A 27,346-nucleotide genomic window follows, 5' to 3' on the forward strand; every position below is an offset into this window, starting at 1 on the left:
GATCCAGCCTCCGCTCAGAGCAGCCGTAGAGAGAGGAAGGCCTGTAATTCATGAAAGGCCTTAATGAGCACTGTGCCAAAGAGCCAAGAGATCCCTGAAGCCGGGGAGGGAAGTAGCCCTGCAGGCCTACGACCCCGGGGTGACCTCCAGCCTGGAGCCCCGGAGCTCGTCAGGCCTGCCTGCCCTGCAGCCACGAGCGGTTTAATGGGATCGTTAGGATCAATAAAACTAACTGTCCCGACTCAGCTATCAGACTGGTAAATGAAGGCTGACACGGATGGGTAAGAGCCCTTTGAAGTCCAATGAGACTGACAGATGGATTGGAACACATAGTTCATTTGGTAAACAATTTGCTTTGAAGTAAACAAGCCCTGTAACAAGACTTTCCAATTTACTGGAGTTGGACTGAAGACTTATTTGTAGGCTTTTAAGGGGTTACGCAAAAGCAAAGGCACAAGATTGCATTCTTAGTATGCTTCCCACCTAGTATAATATTTAATCCTCTTATAAAATCTAAGAGGATTGGTTGGACTGTGAAAGACCTGTACATTAAATATTGCTGAATGAAAGTTATACTGTTGGACTTAAAATGAATAACCATGTTCCTGTGATAATGTGAATGGAACGTTCTCTGATAGATGTGTTTTTGTTTGTTCTCTGTCTTCCAGAACACCCTAAAGGCTTATCCCTGTGGCTCTGACCACACCCCCAGTCCAATGGCCAGCAGGGTACCCATGGAAGCTGAGGCAGTATTGGACAGCCCATCTGCCCGTCTCACTGCTGTGGCTGTTGGTATGAGGGCTGGGCACACCATTGCCTTTTTAGGAGACTCTAAAGGGAATTTGCACAAGGTATGCCAAGTTACAGTAGGTCATGATGCATTTTATTTGTTAATACTTGAGATCTAGATCAAGATAGTGTTTCAGACGTACTTCTACTCTGGATATCGTCTGGTAGCCTTGTTAAAGCTGTGGTCCGAGCCGGTGGGAGAGACCTTCTCAGACAGAAGAGAACAGAGGGCTTTGAGGTGCCTGATCAAAGCTCCCTTAGTATGCAGCTGACTGAAGTTACCCATTATAAAGGGATTATCTCATCACTGCACACCAAATTCCACAACCACCATTCAGACACACACGTCAAATGCATGCGTGAACACACACACACACACACACACACACACACACACACAGTGTGGATACAACTTGCAGGTTTCTAAATCGAGTGTCTTATTTTGTCAGCTCGCTAAGATGTGCTGACAGAAACTGCACTTGACAAGCAATTTGATTCCTGCTTACAGCACTGAGATCACTGCACAGGCTTATGGAGTCTGACATAAAAATCTATGCTAATCTCATTAAACTCAGGTAATTTGAGAGTTCTAGGGCTCATGAATCACTTAGGCAAAGGTGTCTTGGTATCCTCCAGATTAGATTTACTGACTGCCAATCAAATTAACTGTTCTCTTCACAATATGATCCTGCAGACAGTACAAATGCACCTTCAAATTGCTTTTAGACACATTCTAGCCAGGACTTCTTTAGCCTTTTCATTTCTCTTTTTCTGTTTTCATATGTACTGTATGTGCTGAGTTTTATAACCTTCACAATTGGAAATGGTTGATGGTTTCTGACCATAACCATCTGCTTCTCTCCAGGTGTTCCTAGGCTCTGGAGGCCGGGTGGAGATGTACTCCTCCATGCTCATCCAGCCCAACTCGCCCATCAGCAGTGACCTCCTGCTGGACCAGACGGAGACGCACATCTACGTCATGACCGGCGCAATGGTTAGTCTGAGTGAACAACACCGCTCAAACACATCATCGCTAGCTAGATACTTAACTCCCCTAATACAGTCTAGGGTCTTCAGCTGGTGCAGGAATGCAGTGAAGAGGATCAAGAGTAGGTACTGTACAGGTGTGTTTTGCATTTTTGACCATGCAGTTCACTGGTAGTAGTTCAGGGCAAGGGCTATGAAAAAATATATAATTGATCGAACACAATTATAGCACCTCTACGGTTTCATTGTATAGTACAGCTGTTTTTAAGAAAAATATGTGGGTAACCTTTCAGGTGGAGAAGCGACCGGTGGCAGAGTGTGGAGATCACTTGGACTGTCAGTCCTGTCTTTCAGCCCGAGACCCTTACTGTGGCTGGTGTGTTCTGGAGGGCAGGTGAGGAAGCACCAACTGACTATCCTATACCAAAGAAAATTTAAGTTAAGAGCTCAAAAATATAGGAAGAGCAAAGGCAAATGTTAACATTAATGAATGATCACCTTACCCATTTCTCACTTGTTCCTCTCTTGTTCCTCTCCTGTGCTCAACCACACTTCCCCCTGTGATGGCAGGTGTGTCCAGCGTTCACAGTGCAGTCGGGGGGCTCTGCAGGGCCAGTGGCTGTGGAGCTTTGACCACCAGCAGCAGCAGTGTCTCGGTATCCAATCCCTGAGCCTGTATAACATCAGCCGTGGAGAGGAGACGGACGTAAGACATGAGAGGAGTGGGAGATGCAGTACTTGTTTCGAGCTTGAAAGAAAAAAGAAATGGACACCCTGTATGTATTTTTGTCCTCTCTCTTCTCTCTCGAAGATTGCTGTGTCAGTGAAGGGATTGCCCAGTCTAGTGCAAGGCGAAGCATACAGCTGTTTCTACCAGGATGTGGAACGTCTGGCCACTGTCACAGACACTGGTGTGATCTGCTCTACTCCCGACGCCAGCAGGCTGCCTCCCATTGGCCAGGGAGAAGGTGAGTGACATCCGTGTGAGTCCAATTTGACACTACAAAGCCTAATGATTTCTTTCTCTTTCTTAATGATCACCAAAGCTAACTATCCTTTTGGAGGGTACTGTAATTTAGGGATGTTCTGACTTCTCTCCTGCTCAGACTCAGTCACCATCCCCCTGTCCCTTCGCTTCCGCAATGTGACTGTGGCTGCTCGGGAGTTCACCTTCTTTGACTGTGGTGTGGTCCAACAGCTCTCTGGACTCATGCCGTGAGTTAAAAGGCTGACATTTCTAGCCACAATGTAATTGTATATCTCCCCCTGTTAACCTCTCTGTCTCCGGTCTTCTCTCTGTTTTCAGGTGCAGAGGGTGTGTAAGCAGTCGCTGGGGCTGTAACTGGTGTATTCACCAGCACATGTGCACCAATAAAATCTGTGATGAGGGAGTCACAATTTACAACAAACACGTAAGTCTACCTGCAGGTTATCAGGCAGTGCAGTTATAGGACTGCTAGCTGGTACAAACTATATATACTAACCAGTGTATTCAGGTTTGCTTTGTAGTGAAACTGGTATCTGCCCCCTAGGTAACTGTTAGTTTGTACGTGTCCTGTCTATTTATGTTTTGTCGTGTTCCATTGTCTTTGTTTTAAATTTGTACTTTTTTTTAGTAAACAGTTAGTTTTTTTTTGTGATTTCAGTCTTTATGTATTTATTTGCATATTTCTTGCTATTCCTCTTGTTTTACCATCGTCTCCCTCCTCTCCCCCTTTCTGCTCATTTGTGTTACCATCTCAAGTTCAAACCAACATTCACTCCCCCAGCAACCAAACAATCTGACACTCTAACTCCAACTCTCCTGGCTGCTCCAACACTCCCACCCACAGGGACATCTATTAGGACCACTCCCCCAGTCCTGGCCAGCACACCTGTGCCCCCATCCACCACACCCACCACCACCACCCCCGAGCCAACCGCAGTCCCCACCACCCACTCACCAACCATTGCCACCACCACACCCTCAACCACACTGGCCACTCAGGCTACTACTGCAACACTAGAGGTGACAACCATTCTGCAGGCAGGGACACAGACCACCGCTGGAGAGACCTCAGTGGATGGAGACGGGAGCCTCCCCAGGACTACTGCTGGAACAGGGGAGACGGAGCAGACAACAGTCACTAGGGTTGAGCTGCTAGACTGGCCCGAGTCTCCAGAAACTGAGGCTCCTAGTAGTACAAATGGACTCACCTACACTGACCACACTGTGCCAGAGCCCTCCTCTGACACCACATCAACCACTGCTAGTGGTGTCCCCCTGTTAATGGACCTGCCCACTGGCTCTGACGGGGATGAAGTCCCCCTGTCAATGGACCTGCCCACTGGCTCTGACGGGGATGAAGTCCCCCTGTTAATGGACCTGCCCACTGGCTCTGATGGGGATGAAGTCCACCTGGCCCCCTCTGAAGGTACAGACTCACCCCCCTGGACAAAGGAATGGGAGAAGGGAGAGGGAGAGTCAGAGATGAACCCTCCAACATCCTCTGCCACAGTGCCCTCTGGAGATGATGACCCAAACCAGCCTTCTCAATCCTTTACCCTCACACCTGACCCTGACTCTTCAGCAGACTACCAGTCTGACTCCTCTGAAATTGATCTGCCGGTGAGTGGGGTCTTTCAGTGGCAGTCTAGCTGATGCACCCAGTACAACACATGCACTGAATCGGATAAGTGCAGTTGCATTGGCATCGTGTAAAATAGGTTACTCTTAATTTGATCCGAAATTCCTACCCTCTTACTTATGTCTGATGTGTGCAAACATTGCATCGCCATTACGTTTTATGTTTTGAGTGTCATTGAAGTGGTCAACTGTCAATACTTTGGAGATCAAACCATCAAAAATGGCTGTCTTCAGTTTGAACTAAACCTGCTGTTTTTTTGTTTTACGCTTTGTCAGTGTTTTTGTTCTTCACTTCAGTCGCATATAATAAACTTTTAGACTGCAGAGCTACATTTTGGTGTGGGATTTGCTGAATTGTTCACACAGTCAGTCTAGTTTAATGATTTGAAATTGGTAAGACCTCACCTGAAAATGTAAGCTGGTGTATTGTTTGATGTTAAATGTCCCATGTGTGTGTGTCCTGTAACGTATGTCTTATAATATGATCAGGACTGCCCGTGTGTGGAGAAGGTCCAGGGCTCCTCTCTTGTTCCTGTTAATGTGGAGCGGAAGATCACTCTGGTGGGACGCCACCTTCACCTCTTCCAGGTGTGTGAGAAATGCTTGCAAAACCCAAATGGCTGATGGTTTACTTTACCCAAGATGCGTGGTGTGTAAAACGTGGTGTGTGTGTGTGTGTGTGTGTGTGTGTTCAGGATGAGGATCTGGACTATGAGTGTGTGCTGACCATCGAAGGGCGGTCAGTGGTGGTCGACGCGTACGTGGAGCCAGACGACACCCAGCCCTCTCTCTACTTCATCACCTGCCAGCTACACCAGGTCAGTCTTCATACAACATCAGCCTATGTGGTATTGCAACAGTGCTGTTAATTTGAACAGCGTTTGTCTGCATGGTGTTTCATGTTTTTTTGAAGTGATATTCCAACTATAGTGCTGTGGAAAAAGTATTTGCCCGCTTTAAAATCTTCTCAACTTTTGCATATTTTTTGTATACTGAATGTTATCATCTTCAACCAAAACCTAATATTATATAAAGGGAACCTGAGTGAACAAATTATAATTGCATACATATTTTATAAACAGTTATGCAACACCAATACCTTTTTGTGAAAAAGTAATTGCCCTCTTACACTCAATAACTGGGTGTGCCACCTTTAGCTGCAATGACTCCAACCAAACGCTTCCTGTAGTTGTTGATCAGTCATGGTGGAGGAATTTTGGCCCACTCTCGGGATTAGGTCAGGACTTTGTCTAGGCCATTCCAAAACTTAAAATGTGCTGCTTTTTAGCCATTTTCATGTAGACTTGATTGTGTGTTTTGGATCATTGTCTTGCTGCATGACCCAGCTGTGCTTCAGCTCACAGAAGGATGGCCTGACATTCTCCTGTAAAATTCTCTGATACCGTACAGAATACAAAATTCCTTCTATTAAGGCAAGTCGTCTAGGTCCTGAGGCAGCAAAACATGCTTGACCGGTGGTATAAGGTTCTTACTGTAGAATGCAGTGTTTTGTTTCCGCCAGGCATGAGGGGACCCATGTCGTCTAAAAAGTTATACTTTTGACTCCCCTGTCTTTAGAAAATTCTTCCAAGAGTCTTGATCATTCAAGTGCTTTTTGGCGAACTTGAGTCCAATTATGATTTTTTTTTTGTAAATTCAGGTTCCCTTTACCTAATATTAGGTTTTAGTTGTAGATCGGATAACGTTCAGTATCAAAAATTGAGAAAATCAGAAAAAGTACCTTTTTTTCACGGCACTGTATGTGGGCATCTGTGATTGTGGTCACTGCTAAGACTACCTTATTTCTGTCATGTTGCAGTACGCCTATACTGCCTTTGTGGAGGAGTACAACGCCGTGATCAATGTGAGGAGGAGAAACACCTTTCAGATTGATAGTGCGGACGACCTTCATGGTAGGTTATACAAGAGAGCTACTGATGTAGATCTCATTGAGATTATCTCTTCTTCAGATTATGCGGTGTTGTTGACTCCCGGTATCCTCTCTGTTCCAGTGACGTTGTTTAACTGCTCTGTGGGCCGGTCAGACTGCAGCCGGTGTCGTACAGCTGATCAGAAGTACGGCTGTGCGTGGTGTGGGGGAGCTCGCTCCAAATGCAGTTACCGGGACTCCTGCGCTGGCGAAATCAAGCAGTCCTGCCCAGCACCCGTCATCCACTTAGTGAGGCTTGATTTGCGTCCTTGTCTTTTTATGGTTGACGTGTCTTCAGACAGTGACATGGACTCGTTTTTTAACTTCTCCGTGACTGTGTGTTGCAGATGGATCCCATCTCTGGACCAGTAGAAGGTGGTACTGTGGTGACCATCTCAGGCTCCAATCTTGGACAGAAAGCTGAAGACATCCAGAACTCTGTCACTATAGCTGGTGTCCCCTGCACGGTCATCAACAGCAGATATGAGATCTCCTCAAGGTAATGTTCTTCTCGTGCAACAACGTTTATTTCCATCTTCTGCAGCTCTAGTTGTATCTGCATTCAGAATGAGAACCTCCATTTCCCCTCTAGGATTGTGTGTGAGACCACAGCCAGTGGGGGAGAGAAGAGTGGTCAGGCCTCAGTCGAGGTGAGAGGAGGAGGGCTTGGACTCTCCAGTCAAAGGTTCAGCTTCCAGGTATCTATAACAGACATTATTATACTCTACTAAAATCTTGCTCTAGCCAAATGGACACTTGCCCTCAGTCTGATAATGTATTCTTAATGCCCTTCCTCTTGCCCTCAGGACCCGGCTTTGATGGGGATAGCCCCTCAGAAGGGGCCCAAGGCCGGGGGCTCAGAATTGACCATAATGGGCCAGAGCCTGAAGACTGGACACCCCAGTGAGGTCAGCGTGCTTATTGGAGGAGTCTCATGCCTCATGTAAGTCTCTTACGCATCTCTTACATTCAAAGTCACCAGATCAACCACTGTAAAGCAAGTGGAGTCAGCACTGCATATGAGAATTCATACATAATTTGTGAATGTCCTTAATAAAGTCCTGTACCTTTCTGTAGCAGCAGTTGTGATATCTTTTAAATTAATTATTTTTTAGCTCCTCTGAGGTCGTGGATGACCAGATTACATGTATGACAGGGGGCAGCAACAGAACTGGAGAGCATGGAATCACGGTCCGGTTTGGTAGAGCAGAACGCCATCTACAGGGAGCCATCTATCATTACACCTCAGATCCTAACATAACCATGGCTGCACCCTCAAAAAGCTTCCTCAGGTGGGTGTCACAATGTCACTCGCAATGAATTTCCATATTTTTTCATTCATGTAATAAATTCTTCTTCTCTCTGTGTGTCCAGTGGTGGAAGAATGATCCGTGTGTCTGGGCAAAACCTAGATGTAGTGCAGGAGCCCCGAATCCGAGTGACCCTTAGTCCTCTGGAGTCCCTTTCTCCAAGGAAGAAGAGGAGGATGAGGAGGAGCAGCAGAGATGGAGAGAGTAGAGTGAGACGCACAGAAATCCCACTCAAGAGGCAAAGACGGATAGTTCCTGAGCCAGACTGTCTTGAAGACGCACTCTGTGTGGTAAAAAAGGTAAACTGGTGGTCCTCTGTTGGTAGAGCATGGTGCTTGCAATGCCAGGATAGTGGGTTCGATTCCCGGGACCACCCTTACGTAAAACATGACTAAGTTGCTTTGGATAAAAGCATTCTGCTAAATGGCTTATTTATTATTATTCTATTCAACTGAAATGTATTTTGAGTCCTCTAACATGGTGTTCAGATGTCTACTGGCTTAGTTTGGGGGATAGGCTCTCTTTTCTTTGATCACGTAGTGTGATGTATCACCTTTTTAAAGGTAAAGTTGAGAATCAATCACTGCTATTGCTTTCAATAAATATCTATAAATACGCCTCTCATCTCTTGCTCTCCAGTTTGAGACGAGTTGTGCTGTGAGCAGCTCCTCTCTGATGCTGTGCCCTACGCCTGCCGTGGGGATGGAGGCCCACCATGCTCGGGTCAAGGTGGACTTCCTACTGGATAACCTGCACTTTGACTTCAACTCTGTGGGCAGTGGAGCTTTCAGCTACGAGCTCAACCCCAAACTGTACCCACTGAACCAGAATGACCCTAGCAAACCCTACCACCACAAACCTGGCAGCATCATCTCTGTGGAGGTCTCTGTCCCATTTCTGCTACCATAACAGTTTCCCCAACAGTTTTTCAGAACCTGTGAGTGTTGTCTGTTTCCTGTCCAGTTGGCTTTCTCCAATATCGTTATTGTTATGATCTAGGGGGAGAACCTGGACCTGGCCATCTTTAAGGAGGAGGTGGTGGCTCTGATTGGGGAAGGAGTATGCTCTGTGAAAACCTTGACCCATAACCACCTCTACTGTGAGCCTCCATCCCAGCAGCCCTCTGTGATGGCCAGCAAGAAGCAGGAGGGCATGGATTCTCTCCCCGAGTTCACTGTACGTCTTCACTCCTTGCGTCACCACTATTGGAATTGGAAATCAAAGAGGGCACATGTCTTTTGTGAATAAGTTTGGTCAAATCTGTGTAATTCTGAATATTATTTAGTTGTGGTGGTTGTAGGGATGACAAGTGTAAAACACTTCAACGTTGAATCTAATCCTTCCACTCTAAAATCAATTGCTGTCTTGTCCCAGGTCCAGATGGGGAACCTGAACTTCTCCCTGGGTAGAGTGCAGTATGACACCCAAGGCCAGTCCACCTTCCCCCTGGAGGCCCAGGTGGGCGTAGGGGTGGGGGCTTCCATCGTAGCTCTCATCGTTGTCATCATAGTGCTCATATATAGGTGGGTGCCAACAGTCACTCTACTTTGCCAAGTATACACCATTTCATCTGTTCAAAGTAATGCTTGGTACAGTATACTGGATGTGAGCTTTTCTGTCTGTCCGTATGCATCTCTGTCAGGAGGAAAAGCAAACAGGCCGTGAGGGACTACAAGAAGGTCCAGATTCAGCTAGAGAATCTGGAGACCAGTGTGAGGGACCGCTGCAAGAAAGAGTTCACAGGTGAGAGAAAGTGCCATAAGCTTTTACATAAGTTCACAAAACCGCATCTTATACCACAAAAACCTAGTGGCTTCAAATAAGTAAGGTTTTTCAGGTGTAGGTTATATATGATTTTGCTGAAAGGATTCTCACGATCTCAATGTGGTCTATTTTCCTCCCTCTGTAGACCTAATGACTGAGATGATGGACTGTTCAAGTGACCTGGTGGGTTCTGGTATTCCCTTCCTGGACTACAAGGCGTATGCAGAGCGCATTTTCTTTCCTGGCCACCGGGAGTCGCCACTGAGGCGAGATTTGGACGTGCCGGAGTGCCGTAGACAGACGGTGGAGCAGGGACTGGTTCAACTGTCCAACCTCCTCAACAGCAAACTATTCCTCACCAAGGTAACCTTAACCAACTCTGAAGAAGTGAACTTGACCTACCGTACCTCTCAATACCATTCAGACTATAAAACGTCAGCGGTAATATGTAACGCATGCACGTTATGCTTCACTTTCACTGTGTCACTGTTTTGACCCCTTTGTGCCACTCTCTCCCAGTTCATCCACACCCTGGAGGTGCAGCGGACCTTCTCCCCTCGGGACCGGGCCTACGTGGCCTCCCTGCTCACCGTGGCCCTGCATGGGAAGCTGGAGTACTTCACTGACATCCTCAAGACTCTGCTAAACGACCTGGTGGTGCAGTACGTGGCCAAGAATCCCAAACTCATGCTCCGAAGGTGAGGGGCGCTGATCAGTATATGTTCTCATCAGTCTTGGGTAATGGCAGGCTTCTTCCTGTGTCTTTTTTAAAGTCTCTTGTGGTTTTCCTATCCGTGTTGGACACATTCACGTGGAACATGTTCTGTTTCAGAACTGAATCGGTGGTCGAGAAGCTCCTGACCAACTGGATGTCCATTTGTCTGTTCACCTTCCTGAGGGTGAGTAGCTCAGCCTGCTCTTTCCCCATTCACCCCCCTGTGTCTCCTCATTAAAGAGGCATTTAAAGAAACATGTCCCATCTGTGCTGTGTTATTAGGACACTGCAGGGGAGTCCTTCTACATGCTGTTTAGAGCCATTAAACACCAGGTGGACAAGGGACCGGTGGACGCCGTGACAGGAAAGGCCAAGTATACACTCAACGACAACAGGCTGCTCCGCGAGGACATAGAGTACAAAACCTTGGTGAGAGCACACACAGCACACACAAACCCTGATGTCCCTTTTACCATAAATACACATCTACATTCAGGTTTTGTTTATCATTATAAAGCAGGGGCTGGAGTAAAAGAGCTGTGCAACATTGTGAAGTAGTCATGTTTTTTTGTGTAGTGATTTAATTAACTACCATTAACCTTCCAGACGCTGAATGTCCTCATGCCAGCGACAGGCAACGGTGGTGTGCCCCAGACCGCTCCTGCCAAGGTGCTGGACTGTGACACCATAACCCAGGTGAAGGAGAAGGTCCTGGAACAGGCATGGAAGGGCATGTCCTTCTCCCAGAGGCCCCACACAGACTCTCTCCACCTGGGTGAGCCTCCACTACAGCTCTCTGTCATTCACTGTTTAATCTGAAAAGGTGACATCTTTGTCCATCCTGGCATGCCAGGTAGAAATGAAGCCAAAGAACATTTATCCAAGTTAATGGGCATACTATAAACCTGAAACCTAGAATTGACAAAGCCAACAGAATCCTTCCTTGGTCATCAGTTATAATCAACTTTTTTGATAGCTAATCTTTTGTATCGTGTCCTTGATCAGAGTGGCGTGCGGGCATGGCAGGTCACCTGATCCTGTCAGACGAGGACTTGACGTCGGTGGTGCAGGGTTCCTGGAAACGCCTCAACACCCTGCAGCACTACAAGGTCAGAAATGGCAGGCCACACATCCCATCCATCCCTATCTCCTTTAACTAGAATGACTAACTACATGACTGTGAAGTATTTATTTTTTTGTTTACTTTGTTAATTTGATTTAATGATTTTACAAATGGTCTGCAGGTTCCGGATGGAGCCACTGTTGCACTGGTACCCCGGAACTCCAAGCACATACACAATGACAACCATGACTACTTTCCTGGAGAGAGTTGAGTCTCAACTAATCTATGGCACATACGTGCAGCATGGTCATAGGATATTGTTCAGCATCCATACAATATTGCTACCAAATTTGGACAATGCACAAGAGCTGCATTTGAAACATAAAGATATAACTGTTTCCTTATACACTGTACCTAGACTATATCCGAGATGTCTGACCGTGTGTGTCCCTCTATCAGAGACGCCCATGTTGGACGATGGGGACGAGGGAGGTGTGAAGCTCTGGCACCTGGTGAAAGCCAATGAGGAGCCAGACCTGCCCAAACACAGGCGTGGCAGTCTGAGAGAGAGGGAGAGAGAGAGAGCCAAGGCCATCCCCGAGATCTACCTCACACGCCTACTCTCCATGAAGGTGCCAGAATGCACAGGCACAACACAATGCAACAAACAAGCAGTCACACACACACAAACGCTATGTGTAATATTTACACTTGTGCATATATTTATCCCCATATCTTCCTACTTTCTCTCCCAGGGCACACTGCAGAAGTTTGTGGATGACTTGTTCATAGTGATCCTGAGCACTAACCAGCCAGTTCCCATGGCTGTCAAGTACTTCTTTGACCTGCTGGATGAGCAGGCTCTGCAGCACAACATTACAGACCCTGAGACCATCCACATCTGGAAGACTAACAGGTAACTCGGTACTACTACTACTACTGGCTCATTTGCTTTTGAACACAAGTGTTTCCTGTCCTTTGTAATTACAGTAACCAATACAGACCTGGGCTCGTTTTTATATCTATCAAATCACTTCTGGGTAGCAATTAAGTACCTTACTGTAATTGATTTCCATTGAAATGGGTAAAAATAGCTTTTTAACAAAACTATTTCTCAAGCAAGAATTTTGCTAGGAATGTCTGGCCCTTACCAAAATGTACCATGGTAGTGCAATAAAAAAAATCCATGGTTCTATCATTGTTTTCTGGTCAACTCCATGGCAGGAAATTACAATGGTATTTTCACCAGTAACCATGGTATTTGCCTGCCATGGTAGTGAACAAAAAAACATGATGGTACCAAAGTATTGTTTTTCATTGTACTACCATGGAACAAAAATGTACTGTGGTAGTACAACGAAAAAAGCCATGTTTTTGTACTAGCAGTATGTGAACCATGAAAGTATGGTAGTTGTTTAAAATGTATCATCATGATGGTCTGTGTCCCACCATTTTTCGGGTAAAGTGACCAAAAATGTAGTAATTTGTGGTACTCATGGGGACTCGCTCTGCAGTGGCAAAGCTTAGGCCTAGTGTACCCTCTTAAACCCCTTTAGCTCATAGCAAAAAAACACAACACACATGATCTAGTAGTGTACCATCTTAAACCTTCTGATCTGGATATGATATTGTAAGAAGAATGAAGGGATAGTGGTGGAGATTCGACTCCAAAGTAATTGCTTCCTCGACTCCTTTCCTGTTGGCTCCCATTTTCCTCGAATCCTAAGATTCAGTTTTTTTGCAACAGTCTGAGTAGTTGCCATAAGCTACTTCCAAGAACACAAACTCTTATATCATTCATGGTATTCATGGTAGAGCCAGGGGAGGGGCATAGGTAGGCAAGGTCGGCCACCAGGCAGACAGTCAAAATCATGCATAGCATCAGTAATCAAAAGTTGAATCTCTCAATTTCTTGGCATGCAATGTCTCAAAAGTTCATGAAAGTAGGGGCTATCAATTAGTAAGTAGGCTCTTCTACATGCAACAGACACTGGCATATTTCATAGCGAAGAGAAACAAAGGCAAGCCAGCGAGGGAGAGCAAGAGGCAGTTGGAATATTTTAGTTAACCTTTATTTAACTAGGCAAGTCAGTTAAGAACAAATTCTTATTTACAATGACGGCCTAGGAACAATGGGTTAACTGCCTTGGTCAGGGGCAGAACAACAGATCGGGGATTTGATCTAGCAACCTTTCGGTTACTGGCCCAAAGCTCTAACAACTAGGCTACCTGCCGCCTAGGCTATCTTGGTAATCTATCTCGCAATGTCTTGTCTTGCAATACCTCGTAAATTCACCAAAAGCATTTTAAAGTATAAGCTATCAATGAGTATGGCTATTCTACATTGTGCCAGTGAATTTGAAGTTTAACATCACCAAATGGTTCAGTTTCATTAGGCCTAAATGTGCAATGAAAAGTGTTATGCCTATAGTTTATTTAATTTAATGAAACCCTGGCACCTATCAGCTCATCCCCAATTCCCCACTGAGCTAAACCTTTTGGAAATGGCAAGTTCACTTTCTCATCCAAGTGTTGCAAATACTGTCCAGCAGCTCAACTCAAATCAGCAGGATGGGGGGACATTTTTATTAGGAGGGACATCTACCATGATCACAAAAATAATGATTATGATCACATGAGCAGCAGTGTCTGGCGTTGTCACACACTGCGGGGACACCTAGGGCTGTTACGGTGACCGTATTATCGCAACACCAGCAGTCACGAGTCTTGACCGCAGTCAAATTTCACGTGACCGTTGAGTCACAGCAACTAGGCTTTTCCAAAACTGTGCTCTGATGCCGCTGATGGTCATTAGTAGCCTACCAAACTTGCTAATGGCCTGGTACTCAGAGCTCTATTGTCCCTCGAATCACTCTGACATCAATGCAAATGCGATCAAAAATCAAACATTTCATGAGCACCCTGGCATTCAGAGTTTGAGCGGAATAGGATCACTTGTTGCTCAGCCAGAATCAGCTCCTCATAGCTGGTAGATGCATGGAATGAAATGCATTGAGTGGGCAAAATATTATTTCCATGCCATAGACTGACCAGGTAAATTCAGGTGAAAGCTATGATCCCTTATTGATGTCACCTGTTAAATCCACTTCAGTCAGTGTAGCTGAAGGGGAGGAAACAGGTTAAAGAGGATTTTAAGAAATCCTAAAACTTTAGGAACACCTTCGGAATATTGAGTTGCACTCCCTTTTTCCCTCAGAAACCTCTTTGTCGGGGCATGGATTACAAGGTGTCAAGTGTTCCACAGGGATGCTGGCCCATGTTGACTCGTATTCTTTCCACAGTTGTGTCTGTGTTGGCTGAATGTCTAAAGTTGGCTGAATGTCCTTTGGGTGGTGGACCATTCTTGATACAGAAGGGAAACTACCATACCCCGTTCAAAGGCACTTGCATTCACCCTGGCACACACACAATCCTTGTCTCAAGGCTTAAAAATAATTATTTAACCTGTCTCCTCCCCTTCATCTACACTGATTTGAAGTGGATTTAACAATTTAATAAAGGATCATAGTATTCACCTGGTCAGTCTGTCATGGAAAGAGCAGATGTTCCTAATGTTTTGTACAAGTGTTAAGCCATGTTGTGCAACATTTCTATAGGGTATGCTAAGCAATTGTGTGAGAAAAGTTTTGATGAGTTTTGATGAACACTAGCTTTCTATAGGCTAGGCCTACTATTTATTTCTCAACTTTCCTAATATTAAGCACATTGCTTCACTTTTCTAACATTTGTTATTTAAGTTCATACGCCCCTGTTCCGACAGCTGCATGATAATGGCCCATTCTAAGTCCAAACTTATTTCACACACAGTGCATTTGTAAAGTATTCAGACTCCTTTTTTGACATTTTGTTACATTACAGCCGTATTCTACAATTGATTAAATAGTTTCTCCCCCCCCCCCTCATCAATCTACACATCTACCCCATAATGACAAAGCAAAAGCAGGTTTTTAGAAATTTGTGCAAATGTATTAAACAGATTTTTTTTAAATCACAATTACTTAAGTATTCAGACCCTTTACTCAGTACGTTGAAGCACCTTTGGCAGCGATTACAGCCTCGAGTCTTCTTGAGTATGACGCTTGGCACACCTGTATTTGGGGAGTTTCTTCAATTCCTCTCTGCAGAGCCTCTCAAACTCTGTCAGGTTGGATGGGGAACATTGCTGGACAGCTATTTTAAGGTCCGGAGATGATTGATCTGCTCAAGCCTGGGCTCTGGCTGGGCCACTCAAGGACATTCAGAGACTTGTCCCGAAGCCACTCCTGCGTTGTCTTGGTTGTGTGCGTAGGGTCGTCGTCCTGTTGGCAGGTGAACCTTCGCCCCAGTCTGAGATCCGGCCCGTTCTAGAGCACGTTTTCTTTGAGATTCTCTCTGTACTTTGCTCCGTTCATCTTTCCCTCGATCCGGACCAGTCTCCCAGTCCCTGCCACTGAAAAACATCCCCCACAGCATGACGTTGCCACCACCATGCTTCACTGTAAGGATGGTGCCAGGTTTCCTCCAGACTTGTTGCTTGGCATTCAGGCCAAAGAGTTCAATCTTGGTTTTATCAGACCAGAGAATGTTGTTTCTCAACGTCAGAGTTCTTAGGTGCCTTTTGGCAAACTCTAAGCGGGCTGTCATGTGACATTTACTGAGGAGTGGCTTCCGTCTGGCCATTCTACCATGAAGGAATGATTGGTGGAGTGCTGCAGAGATTGTTGCCCTTCTGGAAGGTTCTCCCATCGTCACAGAGGAACTCTAGGGCTCTGTCACGATTGGGTTCTTGGTCACCTCCCTTACCAGGGCCCTTCTACCCTGATTGCTCAGTTTGTCCAGGCGACCAGCTCTAGGAGTCTTGGCGGTTCCAAACGTCTTCCATTTAAGAATGATGGAGGCCACTGTGTTCTTGGGGGACCTCAATGCTGCAGACATTTTTTGGTACCCTTACCCAGATCTGCAACCAAACACAATCATGTCTCGGGGCTCTACAGACAATTCCTTCAACCTCATGGCTTGTTTTTTTTGCTCTGACATGCACTGTCAACTGTGGGACCTTATATAGACAAGTAAACTCAGCAAAAAAGGAAACGTCTCTTTTTGAGGACCCTGTCTTTCAAAGATAATTCGTAAAAATCCAAATAACTTCACAGATCTTCATTGTAAAGGGTTTAACTTCTTGACGCACCCATCCCGTTAGCGGGATCATTTTTGTCAACATCCGCTGAATTGCAGAGCACCAAATTCAAATTTAATTACTAATTTTCATGAAATCACAAATGCAATATAGCAAAATACAGCTTAGCTTGTTGTTAACCTCTTGCGTCGACCCGAGATGCAATCGTCTCATCTAGCCATCAGCAAATGCAAATGCGCTACGCCAAATGCTAATAGCACTCGTTAAAACTCAAACGTTCATTAAAACACACATGCAGGGTAGTGAATTAAAGCTACACTCGTTGTGAATCTAGCCAACAAGTCAGATTATTAAAATGCTTTTCGGCGAAAGCATGAGAAGCTATTATCTGATAGCATGCAACACCCCGAAATAACTGAATGCGACGTAAACAAAAGATTTCACGTAGCCGGCGCTACACAAATAGCAGAAATAAAATATAAAACTTTCATTACCTTTGACGAGCTTCTTTGTTGGCACTCCTATATGTCCCATAAACATCACTATTGGGTCTTTTTTTCGATTATATCGGTCCTTATATACTACGTCATTTTTTTTAATTAAAGTTGACGATAAACTTTCACAAAACACTTCGAAATACTTTTGTAATCCAACTTTAGGTATCAGTAAACGTTAATAATCTATCAAATTGATCACGGGGCGATGTGTATTCAATAGCTCCACGATTTCAAATCATCTTCCAAAATCTCTCTTCCAAAACTTCCTGTCGGAGACCGGATGGAAAGTGATCTCTCTAGTACGTTTGACCAAGAAACAAAGGCACCGCAAATGACGAGACTGGCGACATCGTGTGGAAGCTGTAGGAATTGCAATCTCGGCCCCATTTAATTTAGTTTCCATTCATCAATACATGCAAGTGGTTCATTGATACTTTTTTTCAGTTTTCAGTGACCAGATTTTCTTGCGCTTTTCGATGAAACACACGCTCTGTTATAGTCACAGCCGTGATTTAACCAGTTTTAGAAACGTCAGTGTTTTCTATCCACACATACTAATCATATGCATATACTATATTCCTGGCATGAGTAGCAGGACGCTGAAATGTTGCGCGATTTTTAACAGAATGTTCGAAAAAGTAGGGGGTCGACGTAAGAGGTTAATCCACCTGGCATGTCAGACTTCAAACAAGCTTTTCGGCGAAAGCATACCAAGCGTTTATGTAAGGACATCTATCTCAGCAGACGCAACATTATAAACAGCTACCAGCAAAGTAGATTGGTCACGAAAGTCAGAAAAGCAATAAAATGAATCGCTTACCTTTCATGATCTTCGGATGTTTGCACTCACGAGACTCCCAGTTACACAATAAATGTTCCTTTTGTTCCATAAAGATTATTTTTATATCCCAAATACCTCCATTTGTTTGGCGCGTTATGTTCAGAAATCCACTGGCTCGAGCGGTCACGACAGGGCAGACAAAAATTCCAAATAGTAGCCGTAAAGTTCATAGAAACATGTCAAACGTTTTTTTATAATCAATCCTCAGGTTGTTTTTACAATATATAATCTTCTTATAATTATAATTCTTATGTATTCTTCTTCAATAGGAGAGAGAGAGAAAATGTCTGCTCCACTCTGTTGGCGCATGCAAAACGCTGCTGGCACCCAGCCATCCAATGACACGATGTGATCTTTCTCACTAATTTTTCTAAATAAAAGCCTGAAACTGTCTAAAGACTGTTCACACCATGTGGAATCCATGGTGAAAGGAATCTGTTTGATATACCTTTAAATGGAGGGAAGGCATGCAATGGAACAATGGAAGCTGTCAGGAAAAACAGCACTTCCTGGTTGGATTTTCCTCAGGTTTTCGCCTGCAATATCAGTTCTGTTATAGTCACAGACAATATTTTGACAGTTTTGGAAACTTTAGAGTGTTTTCTATCCTAATCTGACAATTATATGCATATTCTTGATTCTGGGCCTGAGAAATAGGCAGTTTCATTTGGGTACGTTTTTCATCCAAACATCAAAATACTGCCCCCTACACTCAAGTGGTTAAACATTGTTTCCCAATCAATGAACAGGCACCTGTGGAACGGTCGTGAATTTCCTACCGTCTGTAAGCTGTTAATGTCTTAAGGTCACAGTTATGAAAAATTAGGACACTAAAGAGGCCTTTCTACTGACTGAAAAACATCAAACGAAAGATGCCCAGGGTCCCTGCTCATCTGTGTGAACGTGCCTTAGGCATGCTGAAAGGAGGCTTGAGGACTGCAGATGTGGCCAGGGCAATAAATTGCAATGTCCGTACTGTGAGACGCCTAAGACAGTGCTACAGGGAGACAGGATGGACAGCTGATCATCCTCACAGTGGCAGACCACGTGGAACAACACCTGCACAGGATCGGTACATCTGAACCTCACACCTGCAGGACAGGTACAGGATGGCAGCAACTGCCAGGAATGCACAATCCCTCCATCAATGTTCAGACTGTCCGCAATAGGCTGAGAGAGGCTGGACTGAGGGCTTGTAGGCCTGTTGTATTGTAAGGCAGGTCCTTACCAGACATCACTGGAAACAACGTTGCCTATGGGCACAAACCCACTGTCGCTGGACCAGATAGGATTGGCAAAAAGTGCTCCTTACTGACGAGTCGTGGATTTGTCTCACCAGGGGTGATGATCGGATTCGCGTTTGTCGTCGAAGGAAAGAGTTTTACACCGAGGCCTGTACTCTGGAGCGGGATTGATGTGGCGTGTCCGTCATGGTCTGGGGCGGTGTGTCACAGCATCATCGGACTGAGCTTGTTGTCATTGCAGGCAGTCTCAACGCTGTGCGTTACAGGCAAGACATCCTCCCTCATGTGGTACCCTTTCTGCAGGCTCATTCTGACATGACCCTCGTTCTGTGATTTCCTGCAAGACAGGAATGTCAGTGTTCTGCCATGGCCAGCGAAGAGCCCGGATCTCAATCCCATTGAGTAAGTCTGGGACCTATTGGATTGGAGGGTGAGGGCTAGGGCCATTCCCCCCAGAAATGTCCGGGAACTTGCAGGTGCCTTGGTGGAAGAGTGCGGTAACATCTCACAGCAAGAACTGGCAAATCTGGTACAGTCCATAAGGAGATATTGCACTGCCGCACCAGATACTGTTTCTTTTGATTTTGACTCCCCCTTTGTTCAGGGACACATTATTCCACTTCTGTTAGTCACATGTCTGTGGAACTTGTTCAGTTTATTCTGTTGTTGAATCTTGTTTTGTTCATACAAATATTTACACATGTTAAGTTACCTGAAAATATACGCAGTTGACAGTGAGAGGACGTTTCTTTTTTTGCTGAGTTTATGTACCTTTCCAAATCATGTCCAATCATTTGAGTTTACCACAGATGGACTCCAATCAAGTTGTAGAAACATCTCAAGGATGATCAATGGAAACAGGATGGACCAGAGGTCCATTTCGAGTCTCATAGCAAAGGGTCTGAATACTTTCCGAAGACACTGTAGAAGGGTGCAGTGAGATGGGTTGGACGATACTTTTCTTGTTAATCTTTTTTTAAACGGATACTTAAATGATAATCAACCAACCAATGTAAGACTTTTTAAATGCTTTATTATCCAAATGTTCAAAGTGCGAGTGGGCGACGGAGAGAAACAAAATGGTGCAATTTGAGGCCATGTGGCGGAGAGTGCGGTGGGCGCTGGAGATGGGGGTGTTAGCAGGTGGGTCTGGACAGGTATGATGTAGTTGTCGTTTGTGTGTGTGTGTGTATGTTATGTATTGTCTAAAAAGATCAAATAATATATATATATTTTAAACATGGAAAAGACAAGCTTGCAACATGCATCTGATTATTCATTTTGTTTACATTCATTGTAACCATAACGACACATATAATTGAACCCACACAACATGAGCAGGTTAACTTTGTCAAAACATTTATTTTTTAAAGACTATCAGAAAGAATGTTGGTACTTATTTATTTTGATCACTCAGCTTTGCTGACAAATAGTGTTAAATGGGCTACCTACTAAATAGGCTAAGCCTAAATTAATTAAATTGCCTAAATAAACTAGTACATTTCATAGATAAAAGTAACTCAGGTCTTGAAAATATCGACCACGTTTTTCCCCTCCCTATCCTCGCTAGACTCTTTCATTCAGTGGTATTCTTCACATCAGCAAAGAAGGACTCTGTTTCAGAAACTCACTTTATATAGAGGGGCTATCAAGTCTAGAATTTTTATCTGTCTCTTTTTAGAGGGAGAGAAACCAAAAGCACACACGACCTATTTTTCGAAAAATATTCAGTCCACATGTCGAGTGTATTGCACCATTGTATTTACCCAAGTTATAGTTTTTTACCTGATGCAGGACTCTAGTGCCTTAAAGAGAGACTCTTGGACTGAAACATTCACACCTCCATTAATTTACCAAAATATAGTCAATTTGTTCCACAGTTCAGACTACTGATAGATCAGCGTTCTTACTCCCCCTTGTGATAGTTTGACGCAATGACAGAATGACGCAATTTACCACCATCTACCATAAATGATCACGGCATAAGCTCAAAACCTTTAATTGAGCAACCACTGTAGTTCACTCCAAACGTGGTTATAGCGTTGACTGCATGCTGACAGTGAATTCAGAGACAGAATTCAGAGACAGAGACGGCTAACTACACTACAAACATATTTTTGCCAGACCCTGTGAAGCAATTGTCATGAGTCTACCACAACATACTAAACAGTTCCCTGATTAGCACGGGATAGTCTGCGTTTTAATTTAATTGTGTATTAGAAATGCAGTTTGAGATAATTTGTATGCAGATTTCGCCAGTGGTTGAATGGGGAATTGGGCTTCCCGGGAAAATGTTGTCTGAGGTTGAAACAGTAACCAAGGAGGGCGGAGCTTAGCGAAGGGTCAATTGTTGAGGAATGTACGTACGAACTATCTTGTGAACTTATTTTTTCTCAAAGGCCCAGTGCAGTCAACACTAAGGTTGGAATAATACTGTAAAATTGTGCAAATTATGATAATGCTCTTTTAGTCTACGGTAAATTAGCTAATAAACTAATATGAAAGCGTTTCAAACCTCTCTGCCAATAACAGCTAGTTTTCATTTTTCCCCCTCTCCACTCAGACCATTCCCAGACAGTACTAGCAAAGTTCTTGCTTGAAAAATCACAGTAAGGTACTTAATAGTTACCCAGAAATGATTTGATATTGAAATAATATTGGGGCCTCCAGATTTGGCGCAGCGGTCTGAGGCATGGCATTGCAGTGCTAGAGACGTCACTACAGACCCAATTGGCCCAGGATCATCCGGGTTAGGGGAGAGTTTGGACAGCCGGGATGTCCTTTTCCCATCGCGCTCTAGCGACTCTCCTATTGGCGGCCCGGGTGCATGCATGCTGACTTCGGTTGCCAGTTGTACTTTGTTTCCTCCGGCCCATTGGTGCGATTGGCCTCCGGGTTAAGCTAGCAGTGTCAAGAAGCAGTGCAGCTTTGCAGGGTCATGTTTCGGAGGACGCATGGCTCTCGATCTTCGCCTCTCCCAAATTCGTACTGGAGTTGCAGCGATGGGACAAGACTGTAACTACCAATTTGGATATCACGAAATTGGGGAGAAAAAGGGGTAAAAATGTTCAACAACGAAAAATGAAAGACATTAAAAAATAAATCCAATGTAAGCCTTTTTATTATATATTTTTTAAATGTTTTACATTTTTTGTGTAGTGTTTTGGGAATCTGGGCCCAGGGCTTGGTCATTGAATAGACTTAAGTTATTTCTGCATTTTATATGGTGCGACTTGTTTGTTGTTTTGTTTTCCCACCAGTTTACCCCTGAGGTTCTGGATCAACATCTTGAAGAACCCCCAGTTCATATTTGATGTTCAGGCATCAGACCATGTGGATGCTGTGCTGTCTGTCATAGCCCAGACCTTCATGGACTCATGTACCATCGCAGAGCACAAGCTGGGCAGGGTGAGCCACACACAGGGAGAGGAAACCTTACCGAGGATGCTAAGGGGGAACGGCAGATCTAGCAGAAATTAAGGGAGAATAGAGATGCCAAGGGTTTTGAAAGAAAGAATACTAGATAATGAGAGCATGCAGGTTCTCAACATTCATGTAACCATACTGTGTTTCGAATATAACATGTAAATGTTTTCCTCCCTCTAGGACTCTCCTATCAACAAGTTGCTGTATGCCAGAGATATCCCACGGTACAAGCAGATGGTAGAGAGGTGAGAACACCAGGCTCTTGCCTTCCTGATTGGCAGAGCAGAGAGGGCATCGCCACTGTATCAGTGCATTGCTGCAGCCACACTGAGCCTGCAAGGCTTCTTCTATGGAGAGTCTGTCTGGCAGCACGCTGCACACACCATTGCTGTAGCTATACACTATGTGTCACGCCCTGGTCTTAGTATTTTGTGTTTTCTTTATTTATTTGGTCAGGCCAGGGTGTGACATGGGTTTATTTTGTGGTGTGTTTATGTATTGGGGTTTTTCGTAAGTTTTGGGATTGTGGCTTAGTGGGGTGTTCTAGCAAAGTCTATGGTTGCCTGAGGCGGTTCTCAATCAGAAGCAGGTGATTCTCGTTGTCTCTGATTGGGAACCATATTTAGGCAGCCATATTCTTTGAGTGTTTTGTGGGTGATTGTTCATGTCTCTGTGTGTGTTTGCACAAGATAGACTGTTTAGGTTTTCGCGTTACGTTTGTTGTTTTTGTATTGTATGTTTTTTCGTCTTCATTAAATATGTATCGAGAATACCACGCTGCATTTTGGTCCGACTCTCCTTCGACGGAAGAAAACAGTAACACTACGCTTGAGGAAACTCAGTCATACGAATTCTACTGTACAGTCTTGGCCAAAAGTTTTGAGAATGACACAAATATTAATTTCCACAAAGTTTGATATTTTTGTCAGATGTTACTATGGAATACTGAAGTATAATTACAAGCATGTAATAAGTGTCAAAAGCTTTTATTGACAATTACATGAAGTTGATGCAAAGAGTCAATATTTGCAGTGTTCACCCTTCTTTTTCAAGACCTCTGCAATCTGCCCTGGCATGCTGTCAATTAATTTCTGGGCCACATCCTGACTGATGGCAGCCCATTCTTGCATAAACAATGCTTGGAGTTTGTCAGAATTTGTGGGTTTTTGTTTGTCCACCCGCCTCTTGAGGATTGACCACAAGTTCTCAATGGGATTAAGGTCTGGGGAGTTTCCTGGCCATGGACCCAAAATATTGATGTTTTGTTCCCCGAGCCACTAAGTTAACACTTTTGCCTTATGACAAGGTGCTCCATCATGCTGGAAAAGGCATTGTTCGTCACCAAACTGTTCCTGGATGGTTGGGAGAAGTTGCTCTCAGAGGATATGTTGGTACCATTCTTTATTCATGGCTGTGCAAACTTGTGAGTGAGCCCACTCCCTTGGCTGAGAAGCAACCCCACACATGAATGATCTCAGGATGCTTTACTGTTGGCATGACACAGGACTGATGGTAGCGCTCACCTTGTCTTCTCCGGACAAGCTTTTTTCCGGATGCCCCAAACAATCGGAAAGGGGATTCATCAGAGAAAATGACTTTACCCCAGTCCTCAGCAGTCCAATCTCTGTACCTTTTGCAGAATATCAGTCTGTCCCTGATGTTTTTCCTGGAGTGAAGTGGCTTCTTTGCTGCCCTTCTTGACACCAGGCCATCCTCCAAAAGTCTTTGCCTCACTGTGTGTGCAGATGCACTCACACCTGCCTGCTGCCATTCCTGAGAAAGCTCTGTACTGGTGGTGCCCTGATCCTGCAGCTGAATGATAAATGGTAGATTTAGGTGCAATCTTACTGGCAGCAATATCCTTGCCTGTGAAGCCCTTTTTATGCAAAGCAATGATGACGGCACATGTTCCCTTGCAGGTAACTATGGTTGACAGAGGAAGAACAATGATTCCAAGCACTACCCTCCTTTTGAAGCTTCCAGTCTGTTATTTGAACTCAAACAGCATGACAGAGTGATGTCCCCAGCCTTGTCCTCGTCAACACTCACACCTCTGTTAACGAGAGAATCACTGACATGATATCCGCTGGTCCTTTTGTGGCAGGGCTGAAATGCAGTGGAAATGTTTTTGGGGGATTCAGTTCATTTGCAGGGCAAAGAGGGACTTTGCAATTAATTGCAATTCATCTGATAACTCTTCATAACATTCTGGAATATATACAAATTGCCATCATACAAACTGAGGCAGCAGACTTTGTGAAAATGTATATTTGTGTCATTCTCAAACTTTTGGCCACGACTGTAGTCATTAGTATGCAATGGATTTCAGAAAGGAAATGCCATGTATTCATTTATTAGAAGAGATTAACAATACATTAGGTATTGGGGATTGGCTCTGCCCCTTCAGGGTAGCTCAATGCCAGAGCAAAGCTTCAATATACAGTCAGGTCCATAAATATTTGGACATTGACCAAGTTATTATTATTTTAGCTGTCACAGCATATTGGAGTTGAAATTAAATAATGAATATGAGCTGAAAGTGCAGACTTTGAGCTTTAATTTGAGGGTATTTACCTCCAAATTGGGTGACCGGTATAGGAATTACAAAACTTTTTATATATGGTCCCCCCGTTTTTAAGGGACCAAAAGTAATTGGACAATTGGCTGATCGGCTATTCCATGGCCGTGTGTGTTATTCCCTCATTAGTTAATTTACAAGTAAGCGGATAAAAGGTCTAGAGTTGATTTCAAGTGTGGCATTTGGAATCTGTTGCTGTTAACCCTCAATATGAAGTCCATAGAGCTGTCACTGCCAGTGAAGCAAGCCATCATTAAGCTGAAAAATCCAAACAAACCCATCAGAGAGCAAAAACATTAGGTGTGGCCAAATCAACTATTTGGTACATTCTTAAAAAGAATGAACACACTGGTGGGCTCAAACACCAAAAGGCCCAGAAGTCCACGGAAAACAACTGTGGTGGATGACAGAAGAATTCGTTCCCTGGTGAATAGGTTTTTCTTCACAACAGTTGGCCAGATCAAGAACACCCTCCAGGAGGTAAGCGTATCTGTGTCAAAGTCAACATTCAAGAGAAGCCTTCACCAGAGTAAATACAGACGGTTTACCACAAGATGTAAACCATTGGTAAGCCTCAAACAGGAAGACCAGATTAGAGTTTGCCAAACAACATCTAAAAAAGCCTGTACAGTTCTGGAACATCCTATGGACAGATGAGACAAAGATCAACTTGTACCAGAATGATGAGAAGAGCATGGAGAAGCGAAGGAAATGCTCATGATCCGAAACGTACCACCTCCTCTGTGAATCATGGTGGGGGTAGTGTTATGGCGTTAGGCATGCATGGCTGCCAATGGAACTGCTTCCCTTATATTTATTGATGATGTGACTGCTGACAAAAGCAGCAGGATTAATGAAGTGTTTGGGGCTATATTATCTGCTCAGATTCAGCCAAATGCTTCAAAACTCATTGGACGGCGCATCACAGTGCAGATGGACAATGATCCGAACCATACTGCGAAAGCAACCCAATACTTTTATATAGACCAAGAAGTGGAATGTTCTGCAATGGCCAAGTCCATCACGTGACCAGAATCCAATTGAACATGCATTTCACTTGCTGAAGGCAAAACGCCCCAAGAACAAGCAGGAACTGAAGACCGCTGCAGTAAAGGCCTGGCAGAGCATCACCAGGAAAGAAACCCAGCATCTGGTGATGTCTATGGGTTCCAAACTTCAAGCAGTCATTGACTGAAAGATTAAAACTCACAATTTAATTTGTGATTGTTAGTTTGTACAATTAGTTTTGAGCCCCTAAAATTGGGGGGACCACATAAAAAAGTGCTGTAATTCCTACACTGTTCAACTGAAATGGAAATAAAAATACCCTCATATTAAAGCTGAAAGTCTGCACTTTCAGCTCATTGTTTCCCTTCAAGTCCGTTGTGGTGGCGTACAGAGCCAAAATTATAACTTGTCAATGTCAAAATATTTATGGACCTGACTGTATAATAAAATAACTACAGGCAGTGAGCACAGTATTCTATACATCTCCCCCTGCAGGAAGGAAAATTGAACCAAACAGGTGGAGGCTGGGGTGGTGGTGGGTAGCAAGAACAAGCAAACTCATACTAGCAGTAGCAGAAAGTGGCAGAGGATGTGTGAGCAGAACCTGGTCAGTTTAAATAGAATGTCATATTAAGTATGAAGTGTTAGCATCTGATCTGCACCAATCTCAGACAGGTTAGCATTTTTCATCATGAATCTTTTTCTGGAGGCAACTCTGCAGTGGTCATTAGCTGACACAGCCACAAAGTCATACAATCAGATTTTAAACCTAACCCCACTGCTAACCCTAATGCCTAAACTTAAATTAAGCACATTTTTGTTTTCATTAATTTATACAATATAGCTGGCGCCATCTAGCGGAAATCGCTCAGATCTGCCTCCAGGACAAGATTAATCCCAATAAACATCAACTTGCCAATCTTAGCTGATGCATACACCTGGGTTTCCCTTCTGAACCAGCTTCTCTTTATGAATGAGTGGTGTATGAGTGTATAGCATATGGATTTTATGAAGGGTGCACTAATCTCAGATTTCCATTCCATCTCTATTTCTTTCTCTCTTTTCAGATACTATGCTGACATCAGGCAGACTATTTCTGCCAGTGACCAGGAAATGAATTCTGCTCTTGCAGAACTGTCTCGAGTATGTTACATTTAAAAAACCATTTAAACACTGGTGCATGTTTTGACATAGATTTTCTGCTGTAGGCCTTTTCCGTTTTAATCTTTGGTTGTTTTTGCATAGAGCACTTAGAAGTTATGAACCAAAGTTTGAGTATTTCCACCTTTCTTTACAGAATTATGCTGGTGAGGTGAACTACCTTGTAGCCCTGCATGAGCTGTACAAGTACATCAACAAGTACTATGATCAGGTGAGTCCAACATTTTTATCCATTGGTTTTTGAGGCCCATACTTGTAATTTCTATTTGA

The 27,346-nt window shown here is 44.1% G+C and overlaps 1 protein-coding gene across 1 annotated transcript in view; it reads left to right on the forward strand.

Annotated features, from left to right (window-relative positions):
• Positions 1-27,346, forward strand: part of LOC112221632 (plexin-B1) — a 69,682-nt gene that overhangs the window by 36,955 nt on the left and 5,381 nt on the right. Inside the window, exons 4-37 of the mRNA XM_024383811.2 lie at positions 669-851; positions 1,655-1,783; positions 2,070-2,170; positions 2,347-2,482; positions 2,588-2,744; positions 2,883-2,991; positions 3,083-3,188; positions 3,521-4,384; positions 4,892-4,990; positions 5,098-5,220; positions 6,222-6,315; positions 6,415-6,581; positions 6,680-6,831; positions 6,925-7,030; positions 7,139-7,275; positions 7,448-7,624; positions 7,707-7,941; positions 8,282-8,524; positions 8,642-8,818; positions 9,017-9,165; positions 9,285-9,385; positions 9,552-9,769; positions 9,926-10,104; positions 10,239-10,305; positions 10,404-10,550; positions 10,728-10,896; positions 11,127-11,230; positions 11,366-11,450; positions 11,644-11,816; positions 11,940-12,100; positions 22,164-22,311; positions 22,510-22,574; positions 26,983-27,058; positions 27,213-27,287. Of these exons, the coding sequence (XP_024239579.1) occupies positions 669-851; positions 1,655-1,783; positions 2,070-2,170; positions 2,347-2,482; positions 2,588-2,744; positions 2,883-2,991; positions 3,083-3,188; positions 3,521-4,384; positions 4,892-4,990; positions 5,098-5,220; positions 6,222-6,315; positions 6,415-6,581; positions 6,680-6,831; positions 6,925-7,030; positions 7,139-7,275; positions 7,448-7,624; positions 7,707-7,941; positions 8,282-8,524; positions 8,642-8,818; positions 9,017-9,165; positions 9,285-9,385; positions 9,552-9,769; positions 9,926-10,104; positions 10,239-10,305; positions 10,404-10,550; positions 10,728-10,896; positions 11,127-11,230; positions 11,366-11,450; positions 11,644-11,816; positions 11,940-12,100; positions 22,164-22,311; positions 22,510-22,574; positions 26,983-27,058; positions 27,213-27,287 (5,412 nt within the window). The remainder of the gene's footprint in view (positions 1-668; positions 852-1,654; positions 1,784-2,069; positions 2,171-2,346; positions 2,483-2,587; positions 2,745-2,882; positions 2,992-3,082; positions 3,189-3,520; positions 4,385-4,891; positions 4,991-5,097; positions 5,221-6,221; positions 6,316-6,414; positions 6,582-6,679; positions 6,832-6,924; positions 7,031-7,138; positions 7,276-7,447; positions 7,625-7,706; positions 7,942-8,281; positions 8,525-8,641; positions 8,819-9,016; positions 9,166-9,284; positions 9,386-9,551; positions 9,770-9,925; positions 10,105-10,238; positions 10,306-10,403; positions 10,551-10,727; positions 10,897-11,126; positions 11,231-11,365; positions 11,451-11,643; positions 11,817-11,939; positions 12,101-22,163; positions 22,312-22,509; positions 22,575-26,982; positions 27,059-27,212; positions 27,288-27,346) is intronic.

The sequence above is a fragment of the Oncorhynchus tshawytscha genome, linkage group LG22 (genome assembly GCF_018296145.1).
Source record: "Oncorhynchus tshawytscha isolate Ot180627B linkage group LG22, Otsh_v2.0, whole genome shotgun sequence".
Taxonomy (NCBI): domain Eukaryota; kingdom Metazoa; phylum Chordata; class Actinopteri; order Salmoniformes; family Salmonidae; genus Oncorhynchus; species Oncorhynchus tshawytscha.